General features: G+C 41.6%; 2 protein-coding genes across 3 annotated transcripts in view; one reads left to right on the forward strand and one right to left on the reverse strand.

The window, feature by feature from the left end:
• GNAT2 (G protein subunit alpha transducin 2) overlaps positions 1–5573 on the forward strand; it is a 19184-nt gene extending 13611 nt beyond the window's left edge. Inside the window, exons 6-9 of one of the 2 annotated variants that reach the window (XM_021713956.1) lie at positions 1127–1255; positions 1471–1600; positions 3871–4024; positions 5170–5573. In XM_021713956.1, the coding sequence (XP_021569631.1) occupies positions 1127–1255; positions 1471–1600; positions 3871–4024; positions 5170–5360 (604 nt within the window). In that variant the 3' untranslated portion in view covers positions 5361–5573. The remainder of the gene's footprint in view (positions 1–1126; positions 1256–1470; positions 1601–3870; positions 4025–5169) is intronic. The other variant, XM_008061110.1, reaches the window with a different exon arrangement.
• Positions 5574–15163: 9590 nt separating this feature from the next.
• GNAI3 (G protein subunit alpha i3) overlaps positions 15164–19106 on the reverse strand; it is a 42220-nt gene continuing 38277 nt past the window's right edge. Inside the window, exons 8-9 of the mRNA XM_008061112.2 lie at positions 16413–16622; positions 15164–16322 (exon numbers count right to left, since the gene is read on the reverse strand). Coding sequence (XP_008059303.1) covers positions 16432–16622 — 191 coding nt within the window. The 3' untranslated portion in view covers positions 15164–16322; positions 16413–16431. The remainder of the gene's footprint in view (positions 16323–16412; positions 16623–19106) is intronic.

A 19106-nucleotide genomic window follows, 5' to 3' on the forward strand; every position in this document is an offset into this window, starting at 1 on the left:
GCCACTGCACCCCAGTCTGGGTGACAGAGTGAGACTCCAACTCAAAAAAAAAAAGAAAAAGAAAATGCATGGAATATAGTAGGCACTCGTGCCAAGTGACCTGCCCTCTCAGCCATCAGTCACCTCATTTCACATCTGCCTTCCTCCTGCTTTACACACTTTTTACATTTTTTTATTTTTTGAGTCAGAGTCTCACTCTGCAGCCCAGGCTGGAGTACAGTGAGTGGCACTGCTCACGGCCACTGTAGCCTCGACCTGCTGGGCTCAGGTGATCCTTCTGCCTCAACTTTCCAAGTAACTGGAGCTACAGGCATGTGCCACCATGACGGGCTAATTTTTTTTTTTTAATTTATTGTAGAGATGAGGTCTTGCCAAGTTTCCCAGGCTGGGCTTGAACCTGTAAGCTCAGGCAATATTCTCACCTCAGTCTCCCAAAGTGCTAGGATTATAGGCATGAGCCACCATGCCCAGCCACTTTTTAAATTCTTTATTGTAACTTTCAAACATACACAAAAGTGGAGTAATATCCATGAATCACCTACCTTCAACATCTATCAGCTCATGGCCATTCTTATTTCATTTGACCTCTCTCCCCTACTAGGTTATTTTGAAACAAATCCCAGATATTATTTCATTCTAAAAATATTATTATGGATCTCTAAAATATGGAGATTCTTATTTTTAATCTATCATACCTAAATATTTTATAATTCTCCAGTATCGTCAAGTGTCACCAAACCAGTGTTCAGATAACCCAGTTTGAGTCAGGATATTAAAAAGTCACCTTTTAATTATTATTAAAAATCATCGCACTGATTCACATCTCTAAAGTCTCTTTCAATCTACTGCCTCTGGATAGAACTTCCAGCATCCATTGAAACCACTAAATCTTGGGTGAAACCCAAGGAAAACTTATCTGACTTGATTTAAATGAGATGAAACCTCTGCCTCAAATGGGATTGTCACTCAGCCCATCCCCGCTGCCTTTAGAAAGGACACATGAGGGTTTGAAGGAGAGAACCCTCAATTTAACTGGTTCTGTCACCTAATTCGCTATGTGACTTTGGGTAAGAGTCCTTACCTCTTTTAGCCTTGGCTGTGAAAAATGCTAATCGCTTTCCTCTAGCTACCTGAACCAATTAGAACGGATTACAAACCCCGACTACCTCCCTACTGAGCAAGATGTGCTACGATCCAGAGTCAAAACCACAGGCATCATTGAGACCAAGTTTTCCGTCAAGGACTTGAATTTCAGGTGAGTATACAGTGTGCTGGAGCATCTCAGACACACAGGTGGAATCCCCAAAAGCATCTCAGACACACTTGTGAAATTCCTGGCCTTTGCTGAAGCCTAATCTAAGTGACTGTTCTACTTCTCCTTCTTTCCCTCCCCCACATCTTGGGGTGAACACCAGCGGCATGTGGTCGCATGTCGGGCATACCCACGAAAATAGCTGCTTTTTCCCTCAGGATGTTTGATGTGGGAGGGCAGAGATCAGAGAGAAAGAAGTGGATTCACTGCTTTGAGGGCGTCACCTGCATCATTTTCTGTGCAGCCCTCAGTGCCTACGACATGGTGCTGGTGGAAGATGACGAAGTGGTGAGTGGCCTTTGCATCAAGCAGCTTTGCTAGGATGAATTCTCCCCACAGTCCTTACTCTAAGCCTGTGTCACCTCAATATCCTAACTTGGTTAATTTCAGCTAACACTAATAGTCTAGCAGTCCTCTAGCAGACCAGTCAATGTCTCATGCACAACATTCTAGAAAAACTTCTTCTGCGGGGATTAGCACTTCAGAGCTCCAGATTTACTGAGAGTGAGCTTGTTCTCAAATTAGACATGCAAACATCACTTGGACATCACAAAGTTCTTCAGAGGAGCTGAGTATTAAAGCGATAAGGGATCATCAACCAGGCAAAGCAAAGGAATTGCACCTAGTACTCTCCCAAGTTGCTTAAGGACAGGAGATGAAAATGATAGAGCAGAGATAATAGCATATGGTGTGAATCTTCACTGCAACATAATAGAAGGGTTGAACCACTAACAGCTCACTTAGAAACCTAAAAATGTCTCGAATGTCAATGGGAGAGACTAGCAGGCCAGGTTTCTCACACGGCAATTAAGTTGGCAGCTACTCAAATAAATTGGAAGGCCACCTAAAAGTGGTTTTCTTTAGCCTGTGGAATTCTTTTTTTTTTTTGAGTTGGAGTCTCACTCTGTCGCCCAGACTGGAGTACAGTGGCCAGGAGTGGCCACCGCAGCCTCGACCTGCTGGGCTCCGGCGATCTGACCACCTCAGCCTTCCAAGTAGCAGGTACAGGTGCGTGCTACCACGCCTGGCTAATTTTTGTTTTATTGTAGAGATGAGGTCTCGCCAAGTTGCCCAGGCAGGTCTCGAACCCGCGGGTTCAGGCAATCCACTCACCTCAGCCTCCCAAAGCACGGAATTACAGGCTGAGCCACCGAGCCCGGCTAGCCTGTAGAATTCTGCAAGGCACGGGCCCTGCAGGCCAAGTGTCAGAGTCCAGCCAGTTACCTTCTGAGTTGAATAGAGGATGTCAAAAGCGTGGAAACCACTAACTTCACATAAATATCTGCTTCATAAATGGAGGCCCACAGCTTCCTGATGAAAGGGATACTCCTATCTTTGAGCCAGTCCAGTTCTCTTCCCTTCTTAAAGTTCAGTGGAGCACTCTGAGTATCTTCTAACTCAAATGTTTCCTAGAGCTATTAACTTTCCAAGATCTCTTCCGTCTTTAACCCTGAGGCTATGAGATCTTTGCAGGAGTATTAACAATGAGAAGAGACTAGCCGGGCTCAGTGGCTCAGCCTGTAACCCCGTGCCTTGGGAGGCTGAGGTGAGTGGATTGCCTGAGCCCGCAGGTTCAAGACCCACCTGGGCAACTTGGCAAGACCTCATCTCTATAACAAATCAAAAAATTAGCCGGGCGTGGTAGCGCGCCTGTAATTCCAGCTACTTGGAAGGCTGAGGCGGAAGGATCACCAGAGCCCAGCAGGTCAAGGCTGCGGTGGCCGGGAGCGGCCACGGCACTCCAGTCTGGGCGACAGAGTGAGACTCCGACAAAAAAAAAAAAAAAAAAAAAAAGAAGAGACTACAGGTTAGACTGTGCTTGTTTTATTAGATGAGAAGACTGAGCCTAAGTCAGATGGTAGCATACTTCAAAGCCCTAAAGTCTGCTCCCTAAAAGCAGGCTGGGCTGAGGCACTGGTCAGGACAACCTCCGCAGATAGACAACCCACTTCTCACCCTTGCAAAGCAGCAACCAGAGAAGGGGATGGGAGAGCAGAAGTGCTTGTCATATGGCACTGGCAAATTCTCTAGCCCACCACGTGGCACCAGGACCAAAGTGACCCACACTGAGATCTGGGACCCCATGACAGTAACCTATTGATATCATCCTGGAGATGCAAATGGCACACGCTAACTCAGGCCTTGTTTCAAACCGTTGTCGGCAGTACTTACGGAGTGTCAAAGTCCTTAGCTGCACCCTGGCTGCTTTAGAGCTGCACCACATGTATCGTACACCTACATGCCAGTCTCTATCAATGGAGGCTATACAAACATGACCGAATTCAAACTTCCATAATAACCCTATGAGATAGGAAAACAGACTCAGAAAAGCTCAATCATTTCCCCCAAGTCACACAGCTATTAAAATGATAGATACAGGGTTAGAATGAACCCAGCTCTCTTTGGCTTTACCCCACAACCTTAAAAAGGGAGAAGCTGCTCCCTGACTTTCCTTTTTCATTTGGAACACTGGTCTCTTCAAAGGGAACAAGGACAGGAAGTAGGCAGATGTCCCGCAAGCCAAATCTGATATTTCCCGTGGTGTTTCCTCTTACTAGAATCGTATGCATGAGTCTTTGCATCTGTTCAACAGCATATGTAACCACAAGTTCTTTGCGGCTACTTCCATTGTCCTCTTTCTCAACAAGAAGGACCTCTTTGAGGAAAAAATCAAGAAAGTCCATCTCAGCATTTGTTTTCCAGAATATGACGGTAAGTGCCAGGGGCTGGAGACAATCATAGGGCCTTTTAGTGATGACTCGCCATTGCCTCATTTCCTAGGCCACGGTGACATAAAGGAACTTGTCTTAAGGCAGACACTTGGACATCGGTATAGGGTTGGTTGGTTGGTTTGTTTTTGAGCTGAGGTCCTACTCTGTCACCCAGGCTGGACCTCCCATGTTCAGGAGCTCCTTCCACCTCAGCCTCCTGAGTAGCTGGGATTATAGGCGAGTGCCACCACACCCAGCTAATTGTGTGTTTGTGTGTGTGTGTGTGTGTGTGTGTGTGTGTGTGTGTGTGTAAAGACAAGGTTTTGCTGTGTGTGTGTGTGTGTGTGTGTGTGTGTGTGTGTGTGTGTGTGTGTAAAGACAAGGTTTTGCTATGTTGTCCAGGCTGGTCTTGAACTCCTAGGCTCAAGTAATCTACCCACCTCAGCCTCCCAAAGTTCGGGATTACCACTGTGCATTTACCATTTTGACCATTTATTTTATTTATTTATTTATTTATTTATTTATTTATTTTTTGAGTTGGAGTCTCACTCTGTCACCCAGACTGGAGTGCAGTGGCCGCTCCCGGCCACCACAGCCTCGGCCTGCTGGGCTCCGGTGATCTTTCGCCTCAGCTTTCCGAGTAGCTGGAACTAAGGTGTGCGCTACCACGCCCGGCTAATTTTTTTTTTAATTGTAGAGGTGAGGTCTCACCAAGTTGCCCAGGCGGGTCTCGAACCCACGAGCTCAGGCAATCCACTCACCTCAGCCTCCCAATGAACTCCTAGGCTCAAGTAATCTACCCACCTCAGCCTCCCAAAGTTCGGGATTACCACCGTGCCCAGCCAGTTACAGGGTTTAAATCCAGATTCTCTCAAAGAGAACAGATGTTAGATGCAAGAGAGCCACTGACTATTCGAATGTTCCTTACTAGAAACCAAAAGCAGACTCATAGAGACAACTCTGCTCAGTTTCTCTGTTCAAGTGAGAAACACTGGAGTCCAACAGAGAGAACCGTTCCTCCAAAGGAGGCCCCTAACTACAATTGTCTAGCACAACATTTCAAGGTCAAGTCAATCACTTAAAAAGTAAGTGAACAGATAAGAAGGGTTAACTTACCCACTTCTTCACTATTTTTCTGGAAATTAGGGAACAACTCCTATGAAGACGCGGGGAATTATATCAAGAGCCAGTTCCTTGACCTCAATATGCGAAAAGATGTCAAAGAAATCTACAGTCACATGACCTGTGCTACAGACACACAGAATGTCAAATTTGTGTTTGATGCAGTTACGGATATTATTATCAAAGAAAACCTCAAGGATTGTGGGCTCTTCTAATCCTCACCATTCCTCAGGTATAATTCTATCAACAGGCTTGAAATATGGGTAATTTCAAGCAGAAAATTATAATCAATATATCATGACAAGAAGAATCCATTCCCCTTTGGAGATGGAGTCTGCAATGGGTCTCATACATTCTTTTCAAGTTAGGACAGCTTAAAGAGCAGAAGGCTCAGTACTTGGGTTTTGCAACTTAATACAAAAATGTGAATACTTCATTTCTGAGTCTCGAGTCCTTTAAATATAAAACAGGACTTTGCTGAGGAGCATAAACATGACTGCAGGGAAGGTGCAGAAAAGCTGCTCTGGTCAGGGTAACAGAAAGAAACAATTTAAAAGCTGCTGTTTATTAAATTCAACACCTGGTTTGTAGAATAAACCCAAGCAAAACGCCAAGCCTTCCCTACAGTCTGCAAAAAAACCAATATAAATAAAACCTCAATAAACCTACCATTCCCTTTTTACTAACAGACTCCTATGTGCCTAGCTCAGAGATCTGGCTCACTGGATAAGGGACATGAACTTGCTAAGTTTCTAAGGCACACATCCAAAACCGGTCATCCTTATTAAGCACAGATTATACCTCTGCCCCACAGGCTGTTCAACAGACTGAGTTTCCATTATCTCTATAAATGTTGCTCAGCTATACAAGGTAACTTTCTGAATAAACTTAGAGGACATCAACACACTCTCAATTTTATTGCTGCCACTTCTCTTTCATAGAATTTAGAACTAAAATTCTAAAATTCTCATTTCAACTGCCTCATGCTTCAGAAGAACAAACAAAGACAGCTGAGCTCTTTTTAAGCACAGTTGGGTCTGTGTGAGGCGGGCTGAAAACATCTCCCCAAATGGGCCAACCAGTAAATTACTCCTTTGAACTCCTCAGTGGGGAGAAGCAGCTTGCATTTATCTTGACAGGAGGTGGTAAAGTCAAGTACAGATTTAGCATCTACAACTACTAGTGAGGAAAGCTCCTGGCATCCAAGACTTAGTATGTAAAAGAAAATGTCAGTTAAAATGGAAATTGTTCCTTGGCAGAAACACCCATTCACACGTAGGCTGCTACTAGCAACATTAATACTAGAGAGCCAGATGAGCTTGAAAAACCCTGAAGAATGTATTTGTAGCTGTAGAAACTAAATTCATTTAATAGTCTTTCTGATTCCCTAAAAAGAGAATAACCAGAGAAACTACTCTGGCTACTGAGGGTTTAAAAACTTAATCCAAACAAAAAAACTGGGCATGCCCATCAACAATTCGTTCACTTTCAATTTCATGGATCGCTCTGGCAGTCTGATGAAACCACATACCTCTCTTCAGAGTAATATTTTTAAATGCGTAAAATTCAGGGAAAACCGAATCAAATGCAGTCTATCCATAGCCTCTCTGAAGCTCTGAAGACCTGGGTTAAGAACCTTCACCAGAGCTAAGATTTTGTCTTTTTAGGCCCCAAACGTAATTCATCTCATTTATTATCTCCATATAACACAATTCCACCTCCCCTCAAATAGCACATGGTTGTTACTTCTTTTGTTAACTTTTCCTTGGTCTTTGAATCCAGGTAGAAATGGGTTATGGTCCAAACTGCAAAAGTCAACACGGGATCCTGAGTTATTAATGTTCACACACAGCCTGCCCTACAGTAACTAGAAGGAAAGCAGAGCCAGTGGGACAGGTCTTCTGGCAAAACACTGAGAAATCTCCAACAGAATCAAACAGGGTTGTATTTTAGTCCTCTTCTGTTTCTGGTAGATACCTCAACATTTTTTTTTTTTTTTGAGTCGGAGTCTCGCTCTGTCACCCATGCTGGAGTGCAGAGGCATGCCCATGGCCATAACAGCCTCATCCTGCTGGGTTCAGGAGATCCTTCCACCTCAGCCTTCCAAGTAACTGGAGCCACAAGCATGCACCACCACACCTGGCTAATTTTTTGATATATTGTAGAGACGAGGTCTCGCCAAGTTGCCTGGCTGGTCTCAAGCCCCTGAGCTCAGGCAATCCTCTTGCCTCTGCCTCCCAAAGTGTTGGGATTACATGTGTGAGCCACCGCACCTGCCTAGATATCCCAACTTTTAGATGGCTTATAAACAAATTCACAAAAGTCACCTTGTATGAACACTTTGTAAACAGTTCATCTTGGGGGTAAAACAGTAGCACTTTAAAGCAGCATATTCCACAGCTGTTTCTTATGAGGGTAGGATCTGGTTACATTCATCTTGTTTTCAAGCTAAAACTCTTCTGACGAGTCTACCTGGAATAAAACTCTGGGACCCAGGGCACCTATTCACCTGTACCTTAGAACAAAGTCAGAATAATTTCCTGAAAAACCTGGTCCAGACGTGGCTTTCCTCTGGGTAAAGGTAGGACTTCACCTCAATGCTCTTGATAGGCTTCCAAAAGAGGCACTAACCCTTACCCTAGCTTAATTGTCAGATTCAAAGGCTGTTCCCAAACCTTACACTGCTACAGCTAGAGAAAAGTTGCATTTATACTTCTCCTCTATTTTTACCTCATAAGCACTCTGTGTTCATGAAAAGTACTTTTTGTATAAAATGACTGTTAAGAAAGATTAAAACCAAAATTAAGCCACACTCTGCTGTCTTTCTCTTCTTTTGCCTCATTTTAAATTTACACGGCAGTGCTGGATTTTTATGTACCTTGATAAGCCATCAGGAATTCATTTTTGTCACAAGGTCAGAAACAACTATTCTACCCTATTTTCTGGCACTGCTACCCTAATCCTTAGAATGTTAATGCTAGAAGGAACCTAAAAATATTCCAGGCCTATTGCTAGCAATGTATAGATAGGGAACAGAGGGCCAGGGATGTAAAGTGTCTTCATCAAAATCATACTGCTAAGAACTCCAGCTCTTCGAGATTCAAAGCCTGTGGAAACATCACGCTACCAACAGCCTACCACACACTACAAAGTCAAAGCCAATTCCCCATTCTTCTAAGTGCCTCTCATTCCCAACCAAATCCTTGGTTTTTCATTGTTGTACCACCTTAAATCATGGATATTTAACAAAACCATCTCCAAACTGAGACAAACAGATCTCAAAATGGAATGTGAAAATAGCACAAAATCACACACAAAAAAATGACTTTGCTTGTTGAAGATATGATTTTCTGTTCATATTCTTAGAGGGCAGAGACCTTAATGCACTTCCCTAGCATGGCTAAAAGGACACTGCTGACAATAAACCAAATGTAAATTAGGTTACATCTCATATAAACCTCATGAGTTTTTCTTCTTTAAACCAAAATAAAGTATGATTGACACAAAAGGACAAACATTGTCTGATTCCACTTATATAAGGTACTTAAAACAGTGAAATTCATAGCGTCAGAAAGAAGAATGATGGCTGCCAGGGGTGAAGGCAAGTAGAGGAAAGGGGAGTTACTGTTTAGTGGGTACAAGAGTTTCAGTTGGGGAAGATGAAAAAAAGTTCTGGAAATGGATGGTGGTTAAAGTGTGCAACAGTGTGACTGTTCTTAATGCCACTGAATTGTATACTTAAGAATAATTAAGATGGTAAATTCTGTTACACATATTTTACCACAATTTTTAAAATGGGAAAAAAATACACTATAATTGGAAATTTGCCTCTATATTTTCTCTGGATACCAGATAAAAGCATCAAGAAAATTCAGTCTTAAAAGCAATATAAACAACACATTAACTTGTAACAGTTCCTACTCTGATGATAAAATTCACTTACATGTATACTAAATAGTCCCAGTCAGAGTATTCCTCCCCATCCCCATGGCGAGACATCCAGCATCCAAAACCCACTCTACTTGGAGATGTGCCGTAGACCACAGTGTGCCGGCCATGCTGGGTGGAGAAGGTGGTGAAGGGTGAAGAGCTCCTACCTCCCACGGCCCTCTCTACCCAGCACAGCCCTCGGAGCACAGATTCCAGCAGGACTTCGGTGTTGGGCAGGGACTGCAAGTGAGACAAAGCCTCTGTGGTCCTGCTGGGCAAAAGCATGAAGACATTTTGTGAGGTCAACAGACACACTGGAAGCTGCCTTTTGGTCATGAAAAAGTTAGCACTAGTATGAAAAGAAAACAGATAACTGGATTTAAATGTATAACAAAGCAAACACCTTTTCACCCTGCTTCACGTTTTAGCACAACTTCTAGTTCAACTTCATTTCAGGTCTTCAAAGTGAACATGGGCAAAGGGATGCTGAGAAAAGACCACCATAGTCACAATGAATAATACATCTGTAGGTGCTGTCTTTCTTTCTAGTGCAGTATCATCTTGAGTATCATAAAGAACATTTACAAAGCACTTTTCAAGTGTTATTTCTCCTTGATGAGAACCACAGATTATTAGCTAGAAGGAATAATTTAGGCTAGTCCATCTTTGGTTAACAGATGGGGGAGGTAAGACTAAAAGTGACCTACACAAGATTTCATAGCTAGTTGCAAGTAGAGAAAAGACCAGAACCCCGCCCCTCCATGTAATTTTCCAACTTCATAATATTCTGAGAGGTCTCAGGGCCTTTATCCTACAGGAGCAAGGATGTTCAGGAAGAACAGGTAATTTCTTGTGTTTTGTTATGTTTACTGCAAACTCTTACATGTAAATAAGCCTCTTGGTAAAAACGTCTGGATAATACAAGGGATATTTTGTGTTGGGGGAGGATCCAGAGGATAGGAGGAGATAGATAAACCAGGTTGTACACAACTTAATATTCCAGCTGTCAAAGATCTTAGTTAGTGACTGTGACTACATTGAGATAGTGTATCCCAACAGTGTATTAATATTTATCAGTATTTTATTATTCCTGCTACTTGGTGATTCCCACTAGATTTCAAGAAGAGAAGACATTAGCACTGGGCATACAAAGACTTTTACATGTGTCTCGATCATTTCTCTTACCAAGGTATCTCAAAAAGACTTCCATTCTATAGTTTAGAGTCAGCTAGCTTTGCTTCACCCACCAATTGCAAATGAATATTCATGTCATTATATGTAGTCACCTGTCATAAGATTTTAACTTTAAATTGATGTATCACTTCTCAAAAGAAGATATACGGACAGCCAACAGACACATGAAGAAATGCTCCGTCTCATTCATCATCAGAGAAATGCAAATCAAAACCACACTGAGATACCACTTAACCCCAGTAAGAATGGCCATCATTAATAAAACAAACAACAACAGATGCTGGTGAGGATGTGGAGGAAAAGGAATGCTTCTACATTGCTGGTGTGAATGCAAAGTAGTGCAACCTCTTTGGAAGACAGTGCGGGGATTTCTGAAAGAACTAGAAATGGACCTTCCATATGACCCAGCAATTCCCCTATTGGGAATATATCCAGAGGAACTCAAATCATTCTACAAAAAAGATAACTGCACACATGTTTGTTGTAACTCTATTCACAATAGCAAAAACATGGACCCAAGCATGCTACCCATCGAAGCTGGACTAGATTTTTAAAATGTGGTACATATACACAATGGAATATTACACAGCCATAAAGGACAAACATATGGACTTCACAGCAACTTGCATGGTTTTGATGTCGATCATACTCAGTGATCTATCACAGAAATAAAGAAGAGAGTACCATATATTCTCACTCATAAGCGGATCTTGAACAATTATAATAGTATAAGAAAGGGATTAACAGTAGTGAGAAATTGTCAGGGGAGGGGGGTGGAATTGGCAGTTGAGGGAAACTGCTAGGGGAAGGAGGGGCACACCTCGTCAACAAGTGTACCTGCATAATCAACATTTGTATACCTAATCCTGAATTGTACCCCACATCTTTATAATGAGAAAAAAATTTTGATGTATCCTTCACTTTTCACTGCATAAATGCAGTGAAATAAAATGAAATACAAATAAATGTATGGATATGCTAAGTTTCTTGTTTTGTCTTAATTCTATATGAAAGATAAATATTCTGTATCTAAAATGTAGGAATGTTCATTGACCAAATAGTCCTAATTTTTTTGGTGGAAAGCACTTTATGTATAATACAAAAGGTACTTCTTACTTATTGACAAAAAATAATGCAGTCATTTCACTAGTGATTTTGAAGTTATGTGTTCACTGAAGTTGCTTAATATTTGTGTTATCTTTAATATAAGTTAATCTGAAAATTCAAACTCCAAAATTCAAGTGCCAACATGACACTCAAAGGAAACACCATTGGAGCATTTTAGATTTCAAATTTGGGATGCTAAACTGGTGAGTAGTTAAGGCAAATATTCCAAAAAAGACCCAAAAAACCCAAATACCCACTTCCAGTCCTTTTGGATAAGGGATACTCAGCCTGTATTAGGTCCTATTTAATCACACACCCCAGGTAACTACAGCTGTTTAACATTTCTTATTATACCTCTTATTCCTGAGAAGTCTTGAGTCAGGCCAGGCCTAGGCCTGACATAATAGAAAAAATCATCCTGCCCTGACTTGTTCTGAAGTATGTTGTCCTCAGCAGAGGTAACTCATAAAAGGCAATGAGAGAACTGAGGCTAGGGGAATCCTAAAAACTAAAGATAAAAGGACAAGACCTTGACCAACCTGGAAGTTAGTTCTCCAATGCCATCTAAGACCTTCCTTTTACTTTTTGTTTTTTTGAGTTGGAGTCTCACTCTGTCTGCCAGGCTGGAGTGCAGTGGCACACTCACAGCCACCCCAGCGTCAACCTGCTGGGCTCCAGCAATCCTTCTGCCTCAGCCTTCCAAGTAGCCAGAACTACAGGCACTACCACACCCAGCTAATTTTTGGTTTATTGTAGAGACAAGGTCTTGCCAAGTTGTCCAGGCTGGTCTCAAACCTGTGAGCTCAGGCAATCCACTCTCGTTGGCCTCCCAAAGTGCTGGGATTATAGGCTGAGCCACCGAGCCCAGTCCTTCCTTTTACTTTCTAACAGTTAACAGCAAAATCAAAGTTCAGATCTCCAGGCAGCCTGCTTTTTTTCTCTTGTGCTTGTTGGGAACAATATAACAAAATGTGATGGTCATAAAGCTATGTGGAAAGCTGTGGGAGGTCTAGGCCAGACCTCGGATTTGTACTATAAAGCCTGAAGTAGAACATGATGATTACCTGGCAGCACTAGCAAATGAAGATCACAGTTTTTAAAACCAGTATTACATATGAAAAGGAAAGATTCTACAAGAACAAAAATCGGAGGAAATTAATGCTGTTTTAGGTTTGTGCAAATGAGTAGAGGACTGGGATTTTTTTGAGCACGTGAAAGGGGAAAAAAAAATCAATGGTAGGTTTTTAATAGGCACGAGAGACTGACTTCACTGTATAATACAATAGTTATAATATAATTATAACTATAATACAGCAAGGAGTTCTGAACAGGAAACTCCAGAACTATGTCACACACGCTAAGCATATTCTGAATACATATATTAAGTAACTAGTCAGGTCAAGCAAGAATGTCCTAAGAAAGTCACAGCTACACACAGAGAATAGTGGCCAAGATATAAGAATACAGGGCAAGTGAATAAACCAGAAAAACCAGCAGTTCAGTGAAAATTTTTAAATGATGCACTGTGAATTAGAGATTAAGAATTCCAACTGTCCAAAATGATCCTCTTATGAATAATTCTAAAGGTTTTTGTGATTTTTCATGCCAGGAGGCAAAATTCATTGCAAGGCTGAGAGTATACAGCTAGGGAAGACTGTCCATTAAGGAGAATGCTCCTCTCTACACAGAGACTAATGGATGGCAATTCTACTGCCCCAGGCTTTCATTAGGAGGCGAAGTGCAGCAAAATAAAGCTATTGCTGCAATCCTTCCTAAGGTCTGTTTACCGTTCTTTATGCATTAAACTTTAATTTTCTTATATACGCTGACTTCTTAGATGGTCCAAAGCCTAGCCACCTGAAACATTATCCATCACAAATCTCCAGCATTCTCCAGAGAAAACACACAAGGCCAATTTTTAGCTGCTTTGATTTATAAATGTCAATCCTCTTTTTTCAGGCTAGTAGATTTGATGTCTCATCCATGTTCTTGCCCTGCCATAAGGAAAGATCTTTTATTTCAAATACAATTTAGTGATTCATAAGCCTGGCTGAATCACCTTTTAAAAATTATAGTCTGAGCCAGGCTCGGTGGCTCAGCCTGTAATCCTGTGCCTTTGGGAGGCTGAGGTGAGTGGATTGCCTGAGCCCGCGGGTTCGAGACCCGCCTGGGCAGCGAGACCTCATCTCTACAATAAATCAAAAAATCAGCCAGGCGTGGTAGCGCGTGCCTGTAATTCAGGCTACTCAGAAGGCTGAGACGGAAGGATCGCTGGAGCCCAGCAGGCGAGGCTGCGGTGGCCGGGAGTGGCCACTGCACTCCAGTCTGGGTGACCGAGTGAGACTCCAACTCAAAAAAAAAACTATAGTCTGCCAGCCCACCAGCCAAAAGTCAATCTCTGAGAAGGGTCCAAGTGATTTTTTTTTTTTTTGAGTCAGTCTCACTCAGTTGCCCAGGCTGGAGTAGTGCAGTGGCATACTCCCGGCCACCGCAGCCTTGACCAGCTGGGCTCAGGTGATTCCTCCATTTCAACCTTCCAAGTAGCTGGAACTACAAGTGTGTGCCACCATGCCCAGCTAATTTTTTGATTTATTGTAGAGACGTGGTCTCAACATGTTGCCCAGGCTGGTCCTGAACCCTGGGCTCAGGCAATCCTCTCGCCTCTGCCTCCCAAAGTGTTGGCATTACAGTCATGAGTCACCATCCCCAGCTAAGTCCAAGTGATTTTTAATTAAGTTATATTTGAAAACTACTGATCTAAACTGCTTCCCCGTGTCCTCAAGGAATGCAGATAATTTAGTAAGTTACTTGGAATGGTAGAGTAAGCATTGTCTTCATGTAAACAGAGAACAAATGTCAATGGTACAGAGAGAGAAGTGGGGAACTACTGTGTTTCATTAACATGAACATATCAAATAGACACATTCAAATGAAAATACAAAATGCATTTCAAAGAAAAAAGAACTTTTTTGGATTATTGGTTATTTTAGATTATCAACAACACCATTCCATTAGTCCAGAGTACAGAAAAGGCTACAGTTGAAAACAATATTCCACGAGTTCTCATTTCCAGATGCTCCTATATTACACAATACAATAAGGAAAAGACATATTGAGAATGGATAAGAACCATTAACCCTATTTACATTGTGGGTACTGAGTCAATCACCAACTGAAGCCCATCATTTTTTCTTTCAGATCAAGGTTTCCCACACCTAAAGAAAATTTTGTTAGATAATACGTGTTATTATCTGCATAGTTGTAATTTTCCAGAAAGAGAATGGAAAAAAAAATACCAGTAAAGGCACTGAACTGCTGTGGCTTGCTTTCTTTGATGACCACCAACTTTTATTTTTTTTAAACTAGTGAAAGGTCACATCAAAAGATGAAATAGAATCCAATCCAAAAAGATTGGACCCCAAAGGCACTGCTCCAACTACTGATGTGAAACGCTCAAAACGCATTCTCTTCATTTGCCTTCCCCAATGGACCATTCAATATTTAAGGACATTTGCTGTACATGACACAAAAGGATCTGCAGGCTGAAGTGAAGATAGCTCTCCATACAAGCAAAATGTAAATCTAGAAAATGAATTGTGCCTGCACATCACTTGAACACAGATATGACGTATAACCTGAGTCAACAAAACTAACACACCAAAGGACTAATCTTCAGGAAACCCTTCTACCTAAGCCCATTCTCAAAGGCCAAAGCATACTATGCAGAGGCAAAAAGAAACAGAAGACAGTATTTCTAGAAAAGAGTAGTTACAAACAGGAGCAAACCTGGACTCTTTACTCACCATTTTAATACTGCTGCCAACTATAACAGATTAAAATCTGTACACATGACAAAGTGGAAAAAAGTACCAAAAGGCAACAGTTTCAGCAAAAGAACATACTGACTAAGGATTACTACAGTTAACATCGCTACAGTAAAAACAATGGCAAACAGGGATTTGGCACCACATTTACAAAGTAAAAGCATGCACTGTTAATACACTTTGGATGGCTCGCAACAGAAAAGGGCATGAAGATGGAAACAAGGGGCACCTTGTACAAAACTCCATACGACTGAGACAAACAAACAATAATCAAAGTGGTCAATTTAGTAGATATGTAGCAGCAGTCATTGGTTTGGAATTTAGCAATTTGCATTTCTGATTGGCAGCTGTCCTAGGTGTGTCTGTATCCAAGAAGATGACTTTATCACACTATATCAGCATTTATCTAGTCATTTAGTAATCAACACTAACAAGCTGAACCTTCAACCATAAGCTTAAAGAGAGAGCTAGAATCTCACTGAAGAACTCTCCAATTTAATTACTGTTTAGAAACCAAAATGGTACTCTGAGCAAGACAGTAACATAAATTGTATCCAAAAAAGCTATATTTATAGCCCCAGTAACTGGAAATAATTTTAAGTAATTATGGAAATACTATAGTCTGACCATATCAAGAGTTAAAAACAAAGAGTTCCTACTAAGAGGAGTATTTTCAAGATGATCTGGTCACATCATATGCATAGTTAAGATTGTTTTAATAAAGATTCTTTTGCAAACAAAGAAATAAAATTTAGTAAAGTTATTCTTCTCTTGGTGAAAAAACTTTAAAAATGAACTACTGGTGGTTTGTTAAGAAAGGGGGGAAAGTAAGCTACATATTAAAGTTCTGGAATGCAGCACCTCAATCCCACATCTGCTGAAACATTTGAGATTATGAAATCCAAGAGATGTCCTGAAGGTCGAATCATACTTTATAGTTGTTCCAATTCCAATGTCTGACTTTAGCATCTCATATCACTGAAAAGGTCCCTAATACAGAAGATTGTGCTCAAGAGTGTTAAGGTTCTGCATGCTGCTGCCATTCCCTGGTCCCGTTCTTGCTTGCAGCTGCCCCATGAGACTGCAAAAGATGTCTGCTCTCAACACTCCACACTGCAGTAACTAGAAGAGAAGAACATTCGCAATTAGAGAAAGTGTACAAAGCTAAGAGACATCACTGTAGCACCACAACAAGATTATCTGAAGTTTTACCTTTCACAAACCACACTTGTCAATACAGCCCACATTCCTTTAAGTTGTTTTTAATGATGACATCTGTAACAGCATCAAAAACAAACTGCACATTCTTGGTGTCTGTGGCGCAAGTGAAGTGAGTATAGATCTCCTTGGTGTCTTTTCTTCTGTTCAGATCTTCAAACTGGCACTGAATATAAGCAGCCGCCTCTTCATATGTATTGGAACCTGAAACAGACACCCAATATTCTCAGTTCAAATGATAACAGCTGCCTGAACTCAACTAAGTCAGACCATCACTATTCACTTATGAAGAGTGGGAATATAATCCAATTAAATGTGGAAAGAATTTTTCTATATTTCTATAATCATTTGATGTTTCTATAATCAGATTCTTCATGAGAGCAGACTCTCATGGTGACTAAAATAAAATCATCACACCGACAAACTGAGGAAAACAACTTTATTTTTCCCGTTTCATTTAGATCTTTTTGGCTAAAAAAATCTAGAAAGTATAAAAAGAAACTAGGGAAGTCAGGAGGATGCACTTCTAGAAAACAGAATTGTTTAAAGGGTCAGAGAGAAGCTGTGCTCCTCAGAGTGATCTTGAGATTAAACAATTCAGCCGGGCTCGGTGGCTCAGCCTGTAATCCCAGCACTTTGGGAGGCTGAGGTGAGTGGACTGCCTGAGCCCGCGGGTTCGAGACCCACCTGGGCAACTTGGCGAGACCTCATCACTACAATAAATCAAAAATTAGCCGGGTGTGGTAGTGCACGCCTGTAGTTCCAGCTACTTGGAAGGCTGAGGTGGAAGGATTGCCGGAGCCTAGCAGGTCAAGGCTGTAGTGGCCGGGAGCGGCCACTGCACTCCAGTCTGGGTGACAGAGTAAGAAGCCAACTCAAAAAAAAACCAAAACAATTCAAAAGAGTCAGTCAGTCTTTTCAAAATCATCCCACAGTTTTAAGGGGGGTTAACCTCAGAGTCTTAAGGTAATCATTTAAATAGGGAAAGGCAATGCACTTAAACAGGGTGAATTTTGTGGTTTGTGAATTGTATCTAAATAAAGTTATTTGTTTAAAAAGGGAAAGAGGCGATGGAAATCAAAAGTAAACTCTGTCTCAGCAACAATTGCAGGTCAGGTGCAGTGGCTTATCCCTGTAATCTGAGCACTTTGGAAGACCAAGGTGAGGACAGCTTAAAGACCAGGAGTTCAAGACTAGCCTGGACAACACAGCAAGAGGCCTCTCTACAAAAAATAAAAATGTTAAAAAAAAAAATTAGCCAGGCTCGGTGGCTCAGCCTGTAATCCCGCGCCTTTGGGAGGCTGAAGTGAGTAGATTGCCTGAGCCCGCGGATTCGAGACCCGCCTGGCAGGCGAGACCTCATCTCTACAGTAAATCAAAAATTAGCCAGGCGTGGTAGCATGCTCCTGCAGTTCCATCTACTTGGAAGGCTGAGGCGTAAGGATCACCAGAGCCCAGCAGGTCGAGGCTGCAGTGGCCGGGAGCGGCCACTGCACTCCAGTCTGGGTGACAGTGAGACTCCAACTCAAAAAAAAAAAAAAAAAAAAATTAGTCAGGCATGGTGGTGTGCACCTGTATTCCTAGCTACTCAAAGTTCAAGGTTTCAGTAAACCATGATTGCGCCACTACACTCCAGCCTGGGCAACGGAGTGAGTTCCTGTCTCAAAAAACAAAAACAAAAAAACCCCAACACTTGTAATTAACACTATCAATCACCTGCTTCTTACACCATCTTGTCTATTTATGCAGTCTTTAAAGGAGCCTTAGAAACTGGTTGCAAAGCCAAGGGAAATGCAACAAACACAATACACAATTATTCCAATAAACTAGGCTATTTTCAATGACATTGAGCACGACAAAAAATAACAAAGTACATAAAGAAGACTAGATAACAAAGAAGAGCTTAGGAAAGAAAGGGATATTAATTAAACAGTATTTTAAGAACTAAAGGAAAACAGCTTTGTAGGTGCTTGATGTCGATTTTTTTTAATCTGGAGAACAACCTCTGTAAAAGAAAGGAGGCAGATGAGTGAAAAGTGTATTTCATCTGGTAGGAACAGATACTAATACCTAGTAAGTAAGGATTGTGGGAATCTTTATGAAGAATGAAGTCCATGGAGAATAGGCTTAAAAGTTCACAATAACAAAATGGCTGATATTCAAGGTTCTTTACTTTGGGTGAAGATTCCCAGCTGGGCCTTCAGCATTAATGTCAATCTTTTTATTTGTCTTGTGTAATATTTCTCTCCTCATCCCAAAGCTTGGCTACTTCCTATAAACTCACCTACTACTTGCCTCCCTCTCTCCTTATTCTGAATAGCCACATTTCCAACTTCCCTGAGAAGGCAGAAGCCATGAGGATTAAACTACAGCTCAACTTTTTAGCCCACCACTTTGCTTCAAATGTTACCTATCTGCGTTTATTGCGTGGTCTTGTAGGTGTCTTACTTCCTGCTAAAAAAAATCAATTGCTCTTAGACTCTTTTTTAGTATTAAGAGTAATTCACAGAATTATTTTAAAGTGTATAATTCAGTGGCATTTAGTGTATTCGCAATGGTACGCAGCCAGCACCTCTCTCGTCTGAAAACTTTTTCAAGCCGGGCTTGGTGGCTCAGCCTGTAATCCCATGCCTTTGGGAGGCTGAGGTGAGTGGATTGCCTGAGCCTGAGGGTTCAAGACCCGCCTGG

Source organism: Carlito syrichta, unplaced genomic scaffold (genome assembly GCF_000164805.1).
Source record: "Carlito syrichta isolate Samal-C Ts95f unplaced genomic scaffold, Tarsius_syrichta-2.0.1 Scaffold305096, whole genome shotgun sequence".
In the NCBI taxonomy this organism is placed as follows: Eukaryota; Metazoa; Chordata; class Mammalia; order Primates; family Tarsiidae; genus Carlito; species Carlito syrichta.